Source organism: Myotis daubentonii, chromosome 1 (genome assembly GCF_963259705.1).
Source record: "Myotis daubentonii chromosome 1, mMyoDau2.1, whole genome shotgun sequence".
Lineage (NCBI taxonomy): Eukaryota > Metazoa > Chordata > Mammalia > Chiroptera > Vespertilionidae > Myotis > Myotis daubentonii.
Genome location: NC_081840.1, coordinates 139,476,330 through 139,498,060, shown reverse-complemented (window position 1 = coordinate 139,498,060; position 21,731 = coordinate 139,476,330). Strand labels below are relative to the sequence as shown.

The following is a 21,731-nucleotide window of genomic DNA, read 5'->3' as shown; positions in this document are numbered from 1 at the left end:
AGGAGGACTGGGAAAGGGAGGAGGGGTGCGCTTCGGCGCGGGCGAAGAGGAGGGTAACTAGGTGACTGACACACGCGGACCTGGGCGGGTAGGTCCGCTCGCTAACCCCGGCGAGAATAGGAGCTCGGGAGCCACCTCCCTGGAGAGGGGGTGGGGTGGGAAGGGGGAGTCCAAGGGGCGGTGGCTTTTCCTATTGGGGGCGGGACAAAGGGTGGAGGGAAGCCTGAGTCAGCAGCTTCCGATTGGCTCGTGCTGCCCAGACGCGTCTCCCGATTGGGCCATTTGCAGCGGGAGATGTTATGAGGCGCGGCGGGGCGGGACCAGCCGCCGGGGTCGGGGCCAGTCTCGGTCCCGGGAATTGGGTGCGGAGGGCAGCGGCGGTGCGCTGGGCCCCGAGGCGCCGTGACCCGGAGCGTGGAGCAGCGGAGCCGCCTTCCCTCCGTTCCTCCCGCAGCGCCGAGTGCGGTTAGCTGTTCTGAAGGTTTAAAAAGGGGGAAAGTGAATGAAGAGCGCTTCGCTGCTACCCTCTTCCCCCGTTACCAGTAGCTATTTTGCCGCTGGGCATGAAAAGACATCCTTATCTCGAAGTCCCACATCACCTCGCAGCCTCTTTCCCCTCCCGCCGCAAAAAAAAGGGGTAAAATTCATCAAACCTTGTCCCCCCCAGGCTGGCACCCGTGGTCTCTCCACCCTGCGCGTCTATCATTGTCCCCCGGTCCGGACGCCGAGCACAGAGCCACTTCCCAGTATAAAGCCAGGTTTCGGGCAGCTCTTGCTCAGCTTTGGGGAGGTCGGAGAAGGCGGGGAGGTTTTGTGCGTGCTTGCACTGGGGGAGGAGGGGTGGGGCACGGGGCACGGGGCTGGGGGCGTGAGGGCTCGTAGGTCCCGAGACGCACTGGGAGGGGGTGGCCAGCACCCCTGCCCCCAACCCCAGGCTAATCCCCCTTCTCCAGCGTCGGTTCCCCGGGCCGTATTATTCAAGACATAAAATATTCAGCCCCAGAGCCTCCCCTGGGGAGGGGAGGGGAAGGAGGTGGGGTGGGAGGAGGTGGATCCAGGGAGGAAGAAGCGAGAAATCCGCCCCCGGGAAGCAGCTTGGCTCGGCGGCGGAGCGAGGCACTTCTGTCACTTGGCGATCCCCGGTGCTTCCGCGCGGCCCCGGCCCGGCGAGGCGAGGGGAGAGTCCGGCGGCCGCCGCCCCGCCCCACGCCCTCCCGCGGCGGCCGAGAGCCCGGGGCCGGCCGGGGCAGGTCGCGGCGGTGCCTGGGAGCGGCCGGCCGGGGGCGGCGGCCTCGGAGCGCGCGGCGGCGGCGGCGCCGGATCGCCGTCCGGCTCGGACCAGCTCGCGCGGAGCCTGCGGGGCGCGCTGTCCGGGGCCGGGCAGCCCCGTGCGGGTCCACTCGCCCGCTTCCTCCGGTGCGTTTCTGTGTGGTTTTCCGCCTGAACCGCGAGGGCGCAGCTCGCCGGGGGCTCCCTTCCTTCCCGCCGCCTCGGAGCACCCCGCCCAGCCTGCGGAGCGCACGGCGGACGCCCAGCGGGACGGAGGGGCCGCGCCCGCGGAGCAGGGGAGCCGGCGGGCGGAGGGAAGGGCACAAAGGCGGCGGCGGGCCGGGGTCCGGCCGGGCCGGGGAGGAGGGGCGCCTCCCGCCGCTCATGAATATTAACCGAGCCTGCGGCCTAGCGTCCCGGCCGGGCCCCGCGCAGACCCGCGTCCGCGCTCCTGCTCGCCGCCGCGCCCAGCGGGCGGGAAGGGGGCGCCCCCCGCGTTTTGTCTTCCCCGCCCGGGTCCCCCACACCTTTTTCTAAAGCACGTATTTGGGCCGCCCTTCCCGGGAGATCGAGCGCACCGACCCGCCTCTGGAAGGGGCGGAGGAAATCGTGGTAGGTGGGTGGTGGTTTTCTTTTTCCTATTTTTTTCCCCCTTAGGTGGCCACGGGGGAAGGAAAGGATCACGCCGAGTGGTAGTTTTGGGGAGCAGCCACTAAATCGAAGTTGCTCGGGTTGCGGCTTCGTGGAGGTGGCCCCGCAGTCATGCCCGGGAGAGGGAGCTGCGCCGAGTCCCGCCCGCCCGCCCCGCGCCGTCCCCACCCAGCCCCGCCGCGGGCCAAGGAAAACAGCCGCCTCCTCGGGGACACTGGCCGGGGCGCGGGCTGGCGGCGGGCGCCCCAGCCACCCAGCCGGCTGGCCGCGACCGAGGCTGGCGTTTTGTTCTTGTTTTGGGATGGGCAGGAGGGGAGCCGGGAGGGTTTTTGTCGAGTCTTACCCCATTTTAGTCTCGTGGAAAGAAAACTTTCCGTAAGTGCACCTATCTGGGTGATGGGGAAGAACGTATGCCCCCCTTCTCTTCTGCACGGAAAATACCTTCGTGACATGCACTTGGAAAGGGAATGCTTTTTCTCGAAGGCTGCGCAACAGCTAGGCGTCTTTGTCGCAACCACCGTGCAGTTCAGTTCTGTTGTTTCTTCTTTCTCCTGATTTATGCATTCTCTCTCCCCCCTAATCCCCCCCCGCCCCCCATGGGAGGCTTCTTTCAACTTTAATTTGTGTGGCTCATCTGCATGGATCGACTTCCCTTTCCAGGTGTTGGAAATGCGCGCTTGGGGTGGACTTGTGGGCAAGGCTAAGGTCAGCGTCTGGAGAAAGTTCACGCCCTTTAACTTTTCCCTGTTCCAGGAGCGATCTCCTTGGGAGCCGACGCTGGAGCCTTCCCGACCCACTCAGATTCCACGCGGACTCGGGAGGAAGGGGACCGCTTTCTGCCGCGGGCCTCGCTCGCTGCCAAGAAGCCGGCCTTTGTTTTTGAAGTCTGGAGAGATGGACGAAGACGGTGCCGTCAGTTGAAGCCCGAAGAAGGAATCATCAGGGCATCCTGCGGGGGCTTCATCAAAACATTGCCTCCCTGGCCCATTATTGGTTTCCCTGGCCCTGTCTCTCCTCGGAGCCTGGTGTGGAATTATTACCCTTTTTGCTGTGTGGCAGCCTTTCCCCCCAATGTGGACTCCAAAGGATTGGCCCCTTCTTTGTGATTTGAAATGAAATGATGGCCACACGTCGGACTGGTCAGCCGGAGGGAGATGGTGACACGCTGAAGGCCCACGGGTCCCCCGCCTGTGAGGTAAGTGCAGAGGCAGTCTCCCCAGCCCACCGTGGCCTGGGTTTTGGGGGGGTGCCTTTCTCTCGGTGGGGGGGGGGGGGAAGGGACGCTTGCCACCGGGCCTAAGAAGAGGCTTTGGGGGGGCTTTTATGTTAGCTGCTTGGTGGGAGCACCCCTGCCTGACCAGGAGCAAGGTGAAGCCTCACCCATTTTTATTTCCAGGAACTGCGGGTGATTCCTTTGCAGGAAAGTTTTCCTTACTTTGAAATGTCCCCATCTTAGTCACCGCCGAGGCTGAGCGGGGAATTCTCCCATTTCAGTTGTCTGGGAATACCAAACTGTGCCCTTCAGTCGCCATCCTCCAGGACTCGTGGCGCTGGGCTGGTTAGGGGGTGGCTCTGTGAATGCGGTGCGTGCACATCTAGGTTTGCTCTCTGAGGTGGTGGTAGTTGCTGTGCTTGTTGCACCTGAAGCTTCCTCTCTGATAGCAGTGGGTGTCCTGGCTGCTGTTGAAGCGGATCTCTGTTTGGGGTAGAAAAACACGTCTTTCCTAATGGGCATTTTAGGCACAGCCTTGGAAAACTACTTTATAGAATTGTAATTCCACCTCCCTGAAAACTCTCCTGCCTTTACTGATACTTACTAAGGCGCACAGCAGACCTGTGAGCTGCTCTGGGGTGGTGGGTGGCTTGCATTGCCTTCAGACCAGCATCTTTGGAAAGGCCCAGAAGACTTTATGCCAGGCTTCTTGAAATGTTTTGAGCAGGCAGGACAGAAATCATAGGAAGTCCATTGATATGCCCTGTTGCCTCGCATTTATGTTTTCCCATTATATTTGGAGTTTACTGCTATCAAGACTGTATTGTGTTTAGTTTGTTAGTGATAGTTTCTGTAATTTTCTTGCTAAATGTACTGAGTACTGCTATCCTTCTAAACTTTACTTTTGAACTACCCATATTTTTATTGAAAGATTGAAGGTTACTTTTGATAGCAATAACATTCCCAAATGAGCCTTCACTCACATTCAGTAAGTGTTAAATTTTAACTTTGTGGTCATCAAAACAAGGTCTAAGTGTGTGAGTTTTGGCATTTTAATAAAAATGAATCAGAAGTTAAATTTTTGTTTGGAAAGCATGCACAGAAAATCACATCATGTAGTTTACTTCATATTGAATTAAAAAGTGCTTAGAAAATAGGGAGGTAAGTACAGTACAGTTTATAAGAACTATAGTTTACAGTTAGAATCAGTGTTTTGCTTTTTGACACCTGTAAACACCTGCTTGCAGGTAAAAAACATGGTTAAGTATAACACCACAATCCTCTGATCATGGTAAACCATAATCACTCCTTTTGGAAGGTCAACCTACAACTGGTGATTGCTTAATGTGTATTGTAGTTACATAATAATATGTATTATGGTCCTAAAGCCTTATTTGTCATTGTCTTGAGAATACTTTAATTAGCATTCATTTGCATTAATTTGCAAGGACTAATGTTATTTGAATTTTTTTTTTGGAGGGGGGAGCATTTAAAGGATGTCCTGCAATCAAGAATTTATAATGACACATCTTGTCCTTGGCTTACAAGGCAATGTTTCCAGTTGCAAACTTGGCTTTTATTAACAATGACAGTTATGTGTTTTTTTAAGGGCTGTGAAATTTGTTTTCACTTGGCCCTTACTGCTGGCATGGCCATATTATTTCTAGTCTGGGAACCAAGAAAGCACTGTATTTTGCTCACTTAAAGATTATATACATACTTGAGTGTAAGTATCAACTTTGGGTGGTAGATACTTAAGTCTTTGAACACTGTATTTAATTTTGGTGCTTAATTTTATCTGAAGTATTACATTCTAGAATAGTATTGTCATTCTTTAAAAACTTTAAAACCAATAGCTGTGCTGTAAATGTGTGTTGGAATAATAAATCTATGTGTTCTTACCTAATTAAGAGAGGAGCATCTATGTTTTAATGTTAATGCTTTTAATAAGCTTAAAAGTATAATATTGTAGAACAGAAGCAATTCATGTAGTGAGTTAATAGGATTCACTATTTCATGCCTTACCTAATTAGCTAACTCCACCTTCTATGAATAAGATCTATTGCTTTGTTGAAAAATAATCAGAAATTTTTTATTCATCTTAAGGATTAGAATCTAATTGTGTCAGTATACCAGTAAATGTAGGCACCACCTTCTAAGAATATACTGGAAGGTTAAAAAACAAATAACAATCCTCCTATGTAATAAAGAATTGCGACAGTCCAGTAGACTATCTAGATTGGCATTATACAGTGATGATAACACATTGTGTTCACACAAAATTATATACTTTGCATATCGAAGATGTATTTTTCAAAATTGGTTTCACTTATTCTGATGAGTGTTTTTTGGTGTGTGTGTGTGTGTGTGTGTGTGTGTATACTGTTTGACCTGAGAAGTATTCTGACACCTAGCCTTGAGTAACGTTGCTCATAAAATCACTTTGTTAGATTCTCTGAGTCCTCTGATATTCTTTCCCCCTTTCATATCATATAGTATTTATCCTTTGAGGTTAAACTTGCTTTTTCTTCTTTTTTATTTTTTCCAAAGATGAAAACTGGCTTTCAGCTTTCTAGACACATTACTTTCCTCATATCAGCACTTATTTTACTTTTCATCCGTAGTTCATAGTGTTGTCCAAGCGTATAGCAATTTCACCATCTATTATTACAATAAACTTACTAATGCTAAATAACTTATTTTATGTTTTGCTTCTTCACCTAGACTAAGTTTATCCTATGACTATATGTATTATAGCTGATGAAAAATATCTGTTGGTTGATTTTGGAATGGTGTAAATTATAAAATAAGGCATTTTTTTGGTACGTGGGTTCATATAAAATTTTATACTTTGCTCTTCTGGAACACATTCTGTACACTTTGCTTTTATCCCAGATTCCCTTATTCCTTCTTAAGCTCTCCCTCCATACCTCTCCCTCTTGCTCTTTCTTTCTGTTTTTAGGATTCTTCCTCGTCTGCCCCCTTCCTGTTGGTTTTAACCAGACTCAGGCCCTCCCCATTCCTCTATTCTCTTTTCTCATTCCCTGAATTTTATTTTACACTCTCCCATGGCTTTAATTTAATTTTAGTGTATGTCAGTGATTCCAAATTTAGCACTCTATTGCAGATTTTATTCTTTATGTCTAGACCTGTATAGCCAATTGCTGTTTACCAGTGTTTTTATTTTTTGGATAGCACACAGGCATTTCAAACTCAACAAATTGTTCCCCTACCATCAACCTGTGTTTCTTCTTTTAGTGAGTAGCACCACTATCTCCTTATTTGTCCAGGTCAAAAACTAGGTTATCATCCCTGACTCATCTTACTCCTCTTTCCTCCTATCCAAAGTCCTACTGAGTCTGCATTCCAAATCCTACTGTCACTACCTGAGCTAAGGCCAGCTACATCTCCATGGTGAGCCCAGGCCAGGCCGTCTCCTTCCATCGTCCTGTCCCTGCCATAGCCCGCTCCTCCTGCAGTAGAAAGCTGATCATTGCATTCCCCTGTGTAAAAAAATTTTCTGGTTCCCCATTGCCTTGGGAATAAAGTTCAAACCCTGAGAAGTTTTACAGGACAATGACAGTCTGGTTTGCCCATCTCCTTTCTCATCTGTTTCCTCGTTTCCTCTTTCTGTACAGCTTCCCCTGAGCTGCTTTCGGTTCCCCTGGGGCATCAGTGTCTCTTCACTTAAGGTCCTTGTAAGTGCAGCTTTCCGTCACCCTTCCTTCAGTCCCCTCCTCAGCCTTCTCCTCTCCCTAGCTGATTTACTCATCATTCTGTACTTTTCTTCAGTATTACTTCTCCAGGAAAAGCCTTCCCTGATCTTCCAAGAACTGATTAGTTGCCCCTAGTGCAGTATCCCAAGACACCCTCCAGTGGTCGGCAAACTGCGGCTCGCGAGCCACATGCAGCTCTTTGGCCCCTTTGAGTGTGGGGGCTCTTCCACAAAATACCGACTTCTGTGCATGGGCCACGAAATTTCAATCTCACTGTACGTGCGCGCCCGCACGTGGTATTTTGTGGAAGAGCTAGACTCAAGGGGCCAAAGAGCCGCGTGTGGCTCGCGAGCCGCAGTTTGCCGACCACGGCATACCATATTAGGAACAGCACTTAAAAGTTTATTGTGTGTATTCCTCTGAATTACAGGCCCCATAAGAATAGGGACCATGTTTGTTTCTAAGTGTGTGGTACATAGTAGGTGCTTAATAAATATTTGTTGAATGAATGAATGAGCAGGAAAAGTCTTAGTTTTTATTAAATGTTCACTTAGATTTCGGTATATTATACTCTCTTGATTACCCTCCAACTTTATTGTTTCCTTTTCCTCAATCTCTGAGTATAAAATTGCTAGTTTATACATGGTATGTATGTACGTGTGTGTGTCTTTACCCCTTGAATTCAGACTCCTATATCCAACTGATCTGACCACACAGAAACTCCACTTGGACATTAAGTAGGCATATCCAAAACCAAATTCCTGCTTCTCTACATCCACTCCCCCACCTCACCTTCCCAATTTGCTCCTTCTACAGCCTTTCTCATCTTGAGCAATAGTAATCCCACCCTTCCAGGCCAGGCATCTGGGAGTGATCTTTGATCTCTCATTTTTCTCAGGTATAGCATTCAAGTCTGGTTGACTGGTCTCTCAGCCATGGTAATCAGAGTGGACCTTTTAAAAAACAGATCATGTCACTGCTTTGCTCATATTCCTCTAATGCAGTGGTTCTCAACCTTCCTAATGCTGCGACCCTTTAGTACAGTTCCTCATGTTGTGGTGATCCCCAACCATAAAATTATTTTCGTTGCTACTTCATAACTATAATTTTGCTACGGTTATGAATCGTAATGTAAATATCTGATATGCAGGATGTATTTTCATTGTTACAAACTGAACATAATTAAAGCATAGTGATTAATCACAAAAACAATATGTAATTATATATGTGTTTTCCGATGGTCTTAGGCGACTCCTGTGAAAGGGTCATTCGACCCTCACAGGGGTTGCGACCCACAGGTTGAGAAGCGCTGCTCTAATGGCTTCTCATTTCCCCCAGGATAAAAGCCAAAGTTCTGACTGTCCCACAAAGCCCTGTACAGTCTAGCCTCCTCACCTCCAGTTACTCTCACCCCCCCTTACTCTGTACTGGGCGTTCTGGACTCTTGCTCTTGCGCACACACCACACATGCCATTCCCCAGAGCCTTCCCACTTGCTGTACCTTCTGCTTGTGACACCCCGAGCCCTGCCAGGGCATCCTCACAGCTGACTTCCTTGTCTGCTTCTGGTTTTGCTTAGAGGTCATCTACTGTGTGAAGCCTTTACTGGCCATTCTGCTTATTGAACGCCAATCTCCTGCTCCTGTGGCAAGACCTGCCCTCCTTCCTTGCTTTATTTTTCTCCCTGCCACATAATCTCCCTCTGGCATGCTTATCCGAGTTTTGCATGTTTATTTGGATGGATACTGTATCTAGAATGTGTTACGTGCAGTTTGTTCACATTGTATTTCTTGTACCTAGAAGAGTACTTAGCACTTTTAGGACCTCAGATTTTTCCCCAAGGAATGAATGAAATGAGGACTAAGAAACACTCCAAAATGCCATTGAGCTTTCTAGGTATATAATATGTGAATACTTAATTCAGATGATACAAAAATATGTAGAGTATGCAGTATATGTTCTTCCTTAGACCTGCAGTTCCAGTAGTACTGCTGTTAACAATTGGTGCCTTTTTTTCTTTGCGTCTTTCCTATCTTTGGGAAGCTGGTAACCAAGTAACAGTAACCAAGGCAGTGTGTAGTACAAATGTATGAAATAATTTGTACTGAGAGGTTAAAAGACTAATGAATGTGGAATCAAACTGGTGGAGAAAGTATAGAAAGAAAATATGTCTGCGTTCTCATATTTTTTTTTGTCTTAAAATGAATATTATGAGCCAAGAATGATCACAACATTGACTATTACAAAATGTTGGCAGTTGTTAATTCTGAATGATGGGATTTTGGGATTATGTTATTTTTGTATTTTCTCTTTTTTGTTTAATTCCAAAACTACAATAAAAAGACAGTTTACATATTTTAAAAAATAGGTAATTTTTTTTTTATCAGTCTGGTGAAAATCTGGTTTCTAGAAAACCTATACTGCTTAAAATATGCTTAAACACTTTTAGAAAAAGATGCATACTACTAAAAACAATATTTCAACATGGTTTTAAAAGCCTATGTTTTCCTAATTAGAAGCCTAGGATTTATTCTGGACTCATTGTAGTATAACATAATATAACACTATCATTTAATTTTGAATGTGTGTTCGGTCATGCACCTGAATCTGTCAGAATACCCTTGGATGTCAGGGGCTTTATGCTGCAAGTTAGGATTCAAGGTAAAGCCTGTTGGAATTAAGAATGGCAGCAGTGCCAGCAGCAGGCATCATTAAGTGGCATTTCAGCAAAAGTCTGGATTTGAATATGTAGAGCGGGACATATCACTAGAGGAGGTCCATCAAAGAAATGAGGACCCACGTCTAAGGAAATTTCTCCATACACTGTTACTGTTCCGTAGCACTCATTTCTTCCAAGTTAAACATGTTATGAAGTCCTTGTTTCTTGATTACATAATCCTTGATCCGTCATTGCTTTGTTAGGACCAGGTCAAATATAATCTAGTACAGAAGTGATACTCAGTTTTTTTTTGTTCTTTGCTTTGTGAAGGGACCTGTCATCTTATTATAGTTAACGATGTGCTGATTTAAGTATGGGCACTGCTAATGTTGATAAAGATGCACAGATGCTGGTATTGAAAGCAGCTATTTTCTGTTACAGAGAGACCATATGGTAGGCACTTGTTTTTCTTTCTGGTCGGTGTGATTAGATTAGTAAAAAGAAAGGTTATTGGATTTATGATTGTCCCAGTATTTATCTAATTTTAATTGACCAGAAGGAATTAAATATGTTAAGATATTATGAGCCTTCCATATATTCTGTTAGTTTAAGTAGGAAGACATCTTCACTCAAAAGTTCAAATTTAGATTGCTTCCACCAAAATGGAGCAATTTTTTTTTTTTTTTAGTTTACGTTGTCATATTCTTTTTCTTGTTTCTTAAAATCCTTATCTGAAGATGATTTTAATTGATTCCAGAAAGAGAGGAAAGAAAAAGGAGAGGAAGAGAGAGAAACATTAATGTGAGAGAGAAACCTCAATTGGTTGACTCCCCTATGCACCCCCACCAAGGATCGAACCCGCAACCTGGTAAAGTACCCTAATCGGGAATTGAGCCCTTGACCCGGTGCACGGGAGAGGCTCTAACCAACTTAGCCACACCAGCCAGGGCAAGCTGTCATATTCTTTAAAAAACTGAGTATTGTGCAAATAGTTTATTTTGCAATGAAATCTGGAAGATGGCCTTTTGTACTTCTAAAATAATCTGAAAGACAATGGTAATATTGTACTGTAAGTTGAAGAAACTTAATGTGATGAAAAATATTTTTTTAAGTTCTCTTTTTTTCTAATGATCTAATAATATACAAGAAATTCCACTGTGTAGATTGTGAATAAGAGAATAGATTTAAAATCCAAATTTGATATTTCTGAAGATTTATGTACTGGGAAAGTTTTTGACAGACCAGAACAACCTATTATCAAAAAATGTTAAGTTGAGTGTATTTACTTTTCCGTAGTCAGACCAGCTGCTGTTGAGTTTTCTGTTTGATATTGGACTTGTTTTTGATACAGAATTGGTTACTTATTGCCTTTTCCCCTTGTCATCTATCTCTGTTCTGAAGAGATCTCTGGCATAGTTATGAAGAATGAAATATATGCAGTGTTGCTTATAACCCCACACGAGTTTCTTGACTTCTCTTGTTCTCTGCGTTAATCTTTAATATATCTTGACAGGACTTAAATATATATTTTAAAATATATTTTTACTGATTTTAGAGAGAGGAAGGGATAGGAAGAGAGAGTTCGAAACATCAGTGATGACAGAGAATCATTGATTGGCTGCCTTCTGCACGTCCCCCCTACTGGGGATTGATCCCACAACCTGGGCATATACCCTTGACCGGAATCGAACCCAGGACTTTTCAGTCTGCAGGCCAATGCTCTATCCATTGAGCCAAACCGGCTAGGGCAGGACTTACATTCTTAAGAATATTTTTATTTTCTCCTTACTTACCATGTGGAGAATATTCTTAAATATCAGTAGGTAAATAACGATTATATTTCTTCTGGATATGTCTTATCTACTGTGATCTTGGGGATTTTTTTTTTTTTTAACCTCGAGATATCTAGATATCTGAATCCCAGTATTTTCCTAATAAATAAAGATTCTGTATTTAAAAGAACTTGTATGCCTGGCTGGCATGGTTCAGTGGTTGAGTGTTGACCTATGAACCAGGAAATCATGGTTTGATTCATGGTCAGGGCACATGCTCTGGTTGCGGGCTCGATCCCCAGTGTGGGGCGTGCAGTTGGCAGCCAATCAATGATTCTCTCTCATTGATGTTTCTATCTCTCTCTCTCTCCCCCTTCCTCTCTGAGATCAATAAAAATGTATATATATTTAAAAGAACTTGTATTAGTATGATTGATGAGACCTACTCTTCTCTGGGTTCTGCATATTGGCTTCTGGAAACATATTTCATATCTAGTGATTGTGAGGGGAGGAAATTGGTCTGGGCACCCAGTTTAAATCAGATCGTTATGCCCTAGTCAGTTTGGCTCAGTGGTTGGAATGTCAGCCTGCGGACTGAAGAGTCCCAGGTTCTATTCCAGTCAAGGGCACATACCTCGTTTGCAGGCTCAATCCCGGGCCCAGTCGGGGTGTGCACAGGAGGCAACCAGTCGATGTGTCTCTCTCACATTGATGTTTCTCTCTCTGTCTCTCTCTCCTCCCTTCCACTCTATCTAAAAATCAATGGAAAAAATATCCTCAGGAAAGGATTAACAAAAATAAATAAATAAATAAATCAGATCTTTATTATAATGCTTTTAGGAAACTGTTTTCAATTTACTCCTTTTTTCATTTATTTTATTTTTTAAATATATTTTATTGATTTTTTACAGAGAGGAAGTGAGAGAGATAGAGAGTTAGAAACATCGATGAGAGAGAAACATCGATCAGCTGCCTCCTGCACATCTCCTACTGGGGATTTGCCCACAACCCAGGTACATGCCCTTGACCGGAATCGAACCTGGGACCCTTCAGTCCGCAGGCCGACGCTCTATCCACTGAGCCAAACCGGTTCGGCCTTTTTTCATTTAATAATATATTTTAGATCCCTTCTCTGCCCATCAGGAGGGGAATGGGGATCTATCTATCTATCCATCTATCATCTATCTATCTCCATTTACAAAATTATATATATATATATATATATATATATATATATATATATATATATATATCAGTTTTGTAAATTTAGGAAAGAAGAAACTCTTAAAAAGTACTGTACAGACTGTCAAATCTCAGTAGGAAGTTGGGGGTGGATGGGTGAGAAGAGATTAATTAAAGAATTTATATGCATATATGTATGAATCCTGGACACAGACAGTAGTGTGGTGAAGGCCTGGGGCGGGGATGCAGGCTACAAGGGGTCATTGGGGGAAAAAGAGGACATCTGTAATACTTTCAGCAATAAAAATAAAGTTTTTTAAAAAGCACTGCACAAAGGTATTTTCAGTATCCAGCCGGCCTGGCTCAGTGGCTGAGCGTGGACCTTTGAACCAGGAGGTAACAGTTCGATTTCCAGTCAAGGCACATGCCAGGTTGTGGGCTTCATCCCAGTAGGGAGTGTGCAGGAGGCAGCTAGCTGATCAATGATTCTCTCTTATCAATGATGTTTCTGTCTCTCCCTCTCCCTTCCTCTCTGAAATCAATAATATTTTTTTTAAAAAAAGATATTTTCACGGATAATAGTATGGAAAAGAGATTAATTTTGTATGGCTCTGAAGGGCAGAACTAGGATTAGTGGATAGATAGATAGATAAATGGGCCACTGTGTTCTTTGCAGCGGTAGGATGACCTTCAGCTAAGAGATGACAGAGGGGATTCCTGCTTGGGTAGGAATTTAAGTCAAGTAATTCTGAATGATTATTAGAATCACTTGGACAACTTTTAAAACTACACATTCTTAGCCCCACACTTAAGCTAATGAATCAGAACAGAATACCTGGGAATGAGACCCCAAAACCTTAACTTTTTAAAAAAAGGCCCCCTGGTGATCTTTCAATGTGAGAACAGAAGAAAGTGACATTCACAGCTACTTTCAAAGTCTAAATTCTTATAGTACCCCGACTTCTGACCACTTTGAAATCAATATGAAGAAAAGAGCAAAAAATATGGAGAGAAAATTTAAGTGACTATGAACCAGTGAAAATTTCAAGATTAAAATTATTTTTTATTTGTAATGAAACATATTTCTATGTCATTAGTTTTCCAAAATAATATTCTTTTCAAGTAAAATAGATTTTGTGTCAAAAGAGCACTTTAAAATTCAAGTAATATGTGTGGGGGTTTTTGGTTTGTTTTTTGTATATAATACTTGAATCAAAAGTTAACATTTTTAAGGTGATCGAACTCTGACTTTGGTCACTATGAAGCAGTTACTTTTTAGCTGTATTATAAAAGTAATTTGTTTCATGTCATTTTCTTTATGCAAACAACTTAGAATAATTTCTTTGGTGCATTTTGTAATTATTTGTTTAGATTAACTATCAAGAATAGGGAAACTTACAGTGGAAGAAAAAGTATATATTGTTCTTTACCTAAGCATATATTTTGAAGGGTTTCAGAAATCATTCAAACATAAGTAATAATAAACAAATCATTAACATCTACACACCCTTTCTCCTTTAACACCAGCAGTTATTCTGTCTATTCACTGAATCAGTCTTGTCTTTTCAGTCTCACTGGTTGGGAGATACTTTGGCTAATACAATGCAAATACAATGTAAACTAATTACAGAGCCCAGCTGCCACTTCTGCAATAGAAGCAGGATTTCTTGACGTCAGTGAGAGTGATGTTGGAGAAGGAGCAAAGCCACTAACAAAGAGGATCTGGCAGAGCCACACCAGCGAACCAATGAAGAAAGCACAATCACGGTTGATAGGCATCTCGAAAGAGAATGATTTGAATTTGAAGGACTAAGAAAAGCGTTTTAGAAAACTGATGTCCTTGAGTGTGATTGCATATAAGGGGATGTATTTCTTTTCTTTTAGGAAGTGATGTTTATTTTGGACCCCAGTGCTAATGCCACTGAGAGTTAATAGAAAATCCTAGCTTCTCTAGTTGACTTTGAAATAAAGCTGTTTAAACAGAGGTCCAGGCGTAGCTTCTTGAAAGGTCCTACTTTTATAATAGTTCTTAGATGCCCAAATATTTCAGAGTTCTGAATATTTTAGATGACTTCATTTCTTTTTAAAATCCCTTTATTGGGATATATGAAGAACTGTACATATTTAATGTACACAACTCTGTGAGTTTGCAGGTAAGTATACACGCATGAAGCCATCCCCATCATCAGGGCTGTAAACATATTCATCACCACCCAATGTTTCCTTCTACCTCCTTGATTATTATTGTTTTTATTATTACGATTTTGTGGTAAGAACACTTAGCATAGGATCTACCACCTTAGCAAATTTTAAGTATACAATACAGCATTGTTAGGCACTCTGCTGTATTGTAGATCTCTGGAACTTATTTATCCTGAGTAACTAAAACTTTGTACCCTTTGACCATCACTTCTCCAAATTCTGCAATTACTCTGCTTCTCTGAGTTTGACTATTTTATTATTTTTTAATTTAATTATTATTTTTTAAATGGTATTTGGGATGTGTGTGTGTATTTTGTTAGCCCTCACCTGAAAATATTTTTTTCATCGATTTTTAGATCGAGTGGAGGGGAAAGAGAGAAAGAGAAACATTGATGTGAGAGAGACGCATTGATTGGTTGCGTCCCACCCGTTTGACTATTTTAGATTACACGTATAAGTGAGATCATACAGTATTTTGTGTTTCTGTGTCTGGCTTATGTCACTTAGCATAATGCCTTCCAGGTCCATCCATGTTGATGCAAATGACAGGATTTTTCTCCTTCTTAAGGCTGAACTATATTATCTTCAGGGTCCTGATTTCAGTTCCTTTGTATAAGGACCCAGAAGTGGGATTGTTGGATCATATGATAGTTCTATTTTTAATTTTGGAGGAAGCTCTGTATTCTGGCTGTACCACTTTCCATTCCCACCAACAGTGTCCCCAAGGTTCCCTTTTCTCCACTTCTTCACTAACACTTGGAGGATGAGCTGATAGCTCATTGTGGTTCCCTGATGATTGGTGAGGTTGGACAGTCTTTCCTGTACCTATCAGCCATCTGTATGTCCTCTTTGTAGAAATGTCTGTTCAGGTCCTTTGCCCATTTTAAACTGGATTATTTGGGTGGAGTTTTTTTTAGATGCCTTTATATATATAAAAAGCCAGCGACCGTAACACTATAACGACTGTAAGGACCATAATGACCAGTTGTGATGACGCCCACTGTGGCTAGTGAACCTGCCCGGTCAGGGGGTGGGATCAGCTGGCCTCCCGCGGCCCCTCCCCCTGGCCCCTGATTGGACTCTCCCACCCCGATCAAGGGCGGGGTCGGCCTGCCAATCGCCTGTGGCCTCTCCTCCCAGCCAGACTGGCCCTAATCGGCCCGATTGGGGCGGGCCGGCCGGCCAACCTCTCACCATCTTCTTCTCCCAACAGGCCAGCCCCAATCTGCCCTAATTGGGGCCAGGCCAGCCGGACCCCACCCGTGCACAAATTCATGCACTGGGCCTCTAATGTTTTATAAAAAATTGTATTAGTAGAAACAGTTACAATTACACTGTGGACTCAGTGGGAGAGACCAGGTATCACTGGAGTCTTGCTTAGAGTGGTATGAGCCTTGGAGAACCCCTAGCTCAGCCGTGGGCAAACTACGGCCCGCAGGCCGCATCCGGCCGTTTGAAATGAATAAAACTAAAAAAAGAAAAAGACCGTACCCTTTTATGTAATGATGTTTACTTTGAATTTATATTAGTTCACACAAACACTCCATCCATGCTTTTGTTCGGGCCCTCCGGTCCAGTTTAAGAACCCATTGTGGCCCTCGAGTCAAAAAGTTTGCCCACCCCTGCCCTAGCTGAACCTATTAGTTTGTGGCCACTGGAAATGCTGTGCTACTTTGATGCCATTCAAAAGTCACCTTGTTAACATAGCAAAAGACACCTTTGGTGCTCTCAGCACTTAGGAATTCCAAGGGTTTTTGCCAGGAGCCGGTCCATCCTTGCTGTTTCAAGGGACCTGGCATATATGGCATACTGATCTTAATATGTTTGCTCACCTTCTTGGCACTATGTGTTTTAACCAAGGTCACCTCTCTGAGAAAGGTTGTTTCCCCAGGTAGGGATTTTCCCCTAAAGTTAGGGAGGGAATAATACCCCTTAACTAAGTGCCAGGCGGGTAATTAATCACTTTAACTATGAACAATCATGCTTAAGCTACATAATCTTTACTCCCTGGAATGGAGATAAGAAACGCCCTAACCTTTGGAATAGAGATTGATAGGATTGGAATCAACTGGAATAAATACAGATGTAACAAGACGACAGGAGACAGAACCTAGACACAGAACCTACACAGAACCTAGAGACAGAACCTAGAGACAGAAGAACTTCGCTGGAGAGAACATGGCAAAAGATCCTGGACAGAAACTGGCCACAGAACCTAGAGACAGAACCTAGCGAGAGAACATGGCAAAAGATCCTGGACAGAAACTGGCCACAGAACCTAGAGACAGAACCTAGTAAGAGAACCTGGCTGAAGAACCTAGAGACAGGACCTGGCTACAGAACTTGGCTGGAGATCCTGGATAGAACCTGGCAGGAGAACCTCTCTATGCTGATCAACAGAACCTGGCTGGAGAACCCAACTATGCTGATCAACTGAACGCTGTCTCCGTGTCATTCCTTCTTCGCCGACTCCGTCCACACCTTTGGGAACCCCTGGACCTGCTGGGGTTGGACCCCGGCAGGTTTTAGCAGCTCTGTGCCAGAAATGGGAATAGAGACCAACTGTGTATTTATTTCAAATCATAGTATCACACCTTAAAAGATACAAATTACAAAACTGCCACAAGTAGAAAAAAGAAAAATTCTGACTAGTGCCATATGGGTTAAAGAAATGGAGTTTGGAATTAAAAACCTCCTGACAAAGAAAACTAGATGCAGATGGCGGCATTGATATATTCTTTCACACATTTAAGGAAGAAATCATACCAACTCTATACAAACTCAAAAAATAGAGGTGTTGGAAACACTTCCCTTCTTTTTCTGAGGCGGCTTAAGCCTGGCAACAGCCAGACGAGAACATTATAAGAAAAGGAATTCAGACCAATAACCCTCATGGTTGTAGATCTAAAAATCCTTAACAAAATGTTAGCAAGTCAAATCTAGCAATATATACACAAAAGATAATATATCATGATTAAGTTGAAGTTATCCCAGGAATGAGAGGTTAGTTTATAATTTTTACATATTAAGAGTTTAACATATTAACAGAATAAAGTTGGAAATTCATATGACCATCTTAGTAGGTGCAGAAAAAGCATTTGACAAAATTTAACACTCATTTCATCATAAAAATTCATAGAAAACTGGGGATATAAGGAAACTTACTCAATTTGGTAAAGGGGTTCCTTACTGCTATTATACTTGGTGAAATATTGAATACTTTATTATCCTGAGAACGGGAACAGGGCAAGGATGTCTGCTGTCCACACTTCTTTTGAACATCAAACTGGAGGCCCTCCTTAGTGCAATAAGTGAAGAAAAATAAATAAAAGGAAGGAAAAAGGGAAGGAAAATTCTTTTTCTTACCTAAAACATGATTGTGCACATAGGAAGTTGTAAGGAATCTACCAATAAAACTTACTAGGACTAGCAAATTTTGCAAGGTTGCAGGATGCAAGGATACAAATATACAAAGTCACCACACAAAACTTAGTATTTTCTATATGTTATCAAACAGAAAGTGGAATAAAAATAATAGCATTATTGTTTTAATACTTTAAAGACAACCTGAATAGAAAGATACACTGTGTTTATGGATTGGAAAACTCAACTTGTTAAGATATGACTTAGCCACACATTGCTATGTAAATTCAATTCAATCCCAGTTTAAATTTCAGCACAGTTTAACATTTATTTTGTTAGAAATAGACAAGCTGACTCTTAAAATTTATATGGAGAGGCAAAGGACATAGAGTAGTCAAAACAATTTTGAAAAAGAACAAAGTTTGGAATTTTCACTCTGCTATTTTTTTTTCTCACTCTGCTATTTTATAATTGTTACTCAGAAAGCCACAAAACCAAGACAGTATAGAATTGGTATAATAATGATAGATATATAGAACTAGGGAAGAGAATGGAGAGTATGATCATTTGAATTCAGTGGAGTGAATTCAAGTGGTGCTGGGAGAAGTAAATATCTTATGGACAAAAATGAACCTCCATCCTTACCTCAGATCACACAGAAAAGTTAGCTCCAGGTAGAAAAGGGAAGTAACTGTAAAACCTAAGACAATAAAACTTCTAGTCAAAAACAAAATATGCATGGCTCTGGGGCAGACTAAGATGTCTGAGATAGGACACAAAAAGCACTTGGGGAGAGAGGATGGCAAACAACCCACGATAAATTGGACTTATCAAAGTTAAAACTTCTGCTCTTTGTAAAACACCATTAAAAAAGTAAAAAATCAAGCCATAGAAGGGGAGAAAATAGTTGCAAAACATATATCTGATCAAGAACTTGCTTCCAGAATATATAAAGAACCCTTACAGCCCCGTCATAAGAGACAGACAACCCCCAGGGGGAATCTTACGTGTGGAAGCCTCTGATGGGGTTTCAGGCAGAGAGAACAGTATGGCCAAGGCAAAGAGTGAGAATGATTCAGAAGGAAAACTGCCAAATTGAGGAAGAAAAGTCATTACTTGTTAATCTATAAATCAGTTTCCGTGTAAAATTTTCTTCGTCTTTGCAAAGGTGGTATGGTTGTTAATGAACTGTATAGTTTGTACTTATTTAGTAGTCCTTTGATTTCTGGCATGCAATATGTACCTATTTGTCTCCAGTTTTGAGTGTCATAGCTTTTGAGTATTCTCTATTGCTGTTGCCCTTTAGGTATTTATGCTATTGACATTTACTAGCCTTAATATTCATTTAATCTTGCCCTAACTGGTTTGGCTTAGTGGATAGAGCGTCAGCCTGTGGAATGAAAGGTCCTAGGTTCGATTCCCGTCAAGGGCATGTACCTTGGTTGCGGGCACATCCCCAGTAGGAGATGTGCAGGAGGCGGCTGATCGATGTTTCTCTCTCATTGATGTTTCTAACTCTCTATCCCTCTTCCTTCCTCTCTGTAAAAAGTCAATAAAATATATTAAAAAAATATTGATTTAATCTTAATAAACTAAGTGCTAGGCTGTAATATGTTTCTTGGACACGTACAGTGAGATAAAGTAGATTTTAGATAAGTTTTTAGGGCTTGAAGAGAGAACATTGAACCCTTATTAAGTACCATACCTCATTCTGTCCTCATGAGGTATGTATTGTATCCGTTTTAGAGACGTGGAAACCTAGCTACAGAGCTTAGTTAAGGTTACCCAGCCAGGAGAGGAGTATAATGATTTAATGCATAGAGTGTTAACTTCATCGTAAAGCTTTACTAGAAGGAAGAAAAAAACTTCAGGGAGAAAAATCTTTACTTTAATCTAGATTTACTGGTTTCACATAGATGGAAATTGTTTGTGTTCAATTATTTAAGTGATAAACAGTTCAATGACAAATTAATAGACAGCTTAAAACTTTTATCAACCCTGGTTGTCTTTTGGCAAACTAGGAAACTTGATGTCTTCAAAGTGTCAATTTATGGTACACAATGACTGAAATCTGTTGCTTCCATGTGTCACCTTAATGAGCAAAAGCCATATGCTGAGTTTATTGTCTTAGAGATGGTCTGGTTTGTCAGATAATTTTTTATAGGTTCCTTAAGGTTTTGCTTATCATTTCTCTAGAGTGCTAGTTTGATCATATTTTACAGATTTTTTTAGAGAAAGCTTGTGATTCATTTAAAGCTGAGCAACTGTCACAAGATTTAAAGTGCATATTGGTTGTGACAGAATAGGCATGGGGATGTAAAGTACAACATAGGGAATATAGTAAAAAATATTCTAGTAACTGTGAATGGTGTCAGATGGGTGCGAGATTTATTGGATGATCACTTAGTAAGTTAGGTAATGTCTAATCATTGGGGTGTACACCTGAAACTAATCCTCCTATCTTAATAAAAGGGTAATAGGCAAATTGTCCCCTGGACTGGGAGCCGGACTGGAGTTTGACCAGGGGGGTGGGGCCAGCCGGCCAACCATCTTTGGCCCCTCCCCTGGCCAGCCCTGCCCCCAATCAGGGTTGGGGGGCTGATCGTGGGCGGGGCCGGCCACTAACCTCCTGCATACCCTCCCCCCTGCCAGCCCTGCCTGATCTGCCCTGATTGGGGTGGGCTGGCCAGACCTCATAGGTACACAGGGCCTCTAGTATAATAATATATATCAACTGTAATTGAAAAATAAAAAAACGATTTTCAAAAATAAAGTACATATATTTCTTCCTTATAATGTCTTACTGTCAAACATAAAACATTCACTCAAAGAAAATGGCAGATCCATTATCCCCTGAATATGAATAAAGTCTGAAGTGTTTTTCATGTTTGTTCATGTCCGTTTTGCCTTTCCCATGCCTTCTCATTTGTGTGAATCCCATACTTCATTCAAAGTCTGGCTCAGATTTTACCTGCTTGGGAAGCTTTCTCTGGCCTTAGTGACCCTGGGCAGAAAAGGTGTTCCCAGTCCCAGGGGAGAGGGTCTTGCCTCCTGTTTCCCCCCCTCATTGTTTCTTCTGGATTCCTGACATCAACTTACCCTCACCGCTAGTGCTGTTTGTGTAGATCTATAATCCATGATTCAAAATTCTTGGGTTTTTCAGAATTCAAAAGTTTTCAAATTTTAGAAATGTATGATGATGCAGGTTCTGTGACAGCATCCAGCTATTAGAGTACTTTATGCTATAAATGCATAGATATTTTACTGTGGGGAATAAATAGACGTGGGAAGAGCTTCATGTCAGCTCAGGGCAAGGTAGGTTTTGCCATTAATAAGTTACAAAACATGTTTTAACTTTCAGACCTGTTTGAATTTCAGAACTGTCCATATAGGAATATAGATATGTATTACCCAATGTTTTTGAAATGTAAACTGTGCATGGTGGGGGGCGGGGGGGGACCATATGACACTATGAATTTTTTTTCTTAATTCTTTTCCTTTATTTGTAGAAGTAAATCAGTTCAGAAGGTGACCTATGTGTTGTATCATGTGTCTACCTATCTATCTGCTTATTTGTATCTATCTATCTACCTATCATCTATCATCTATCTAGTAGTATTAACTGGTAGATGTAAACATATGTCATATGCTTCAGTCCTTATTATACCCCCAATTGTTGTATTTTATGCTAGTGGTAGCCTCTTC

At 42.8% G+C, this 21,731-nt stretch overlaps 1 protein-coding gene across 5 annotated transcripts in view; it reads left to right on the top strand.

Moving 5' to 3' along the window:
- The first annotated feature begins 1,273 nt into the window (after positions 1–1,273).
- ARHGAP21 (Rho GTPase activating protein 21) overlaps positions 1,274–21,731 on the top strand; it is a 148,473-nt gene continuing 128,015 nt past the window's right edge. For 2 of the 5 annotated variants that reach the window (XM_059660835.1, XM_059660830.1), the window contains exons 1-2: positions 1,274–1,416; positions 2,674–3,115. In XM_059660835.1, the coding sequence (XP_059516818.1) occupies positions 3,038–3,115 (78 nt within the window). In that variant the 5' untranslated portion in view covers positions 1,274–1,416; positions 2,674–3,037. Of the gene's footprint in view, positions 1,417–1,742; positions 1,886–2,145; positions 2,296–2,673; positions 3,116–21,731 lie in introns of those variants that run through there. The other 3 variants (XM_059660832.1, XM_059660831.1, XM_059660833.1) reach the window with 3 other exon arrangements.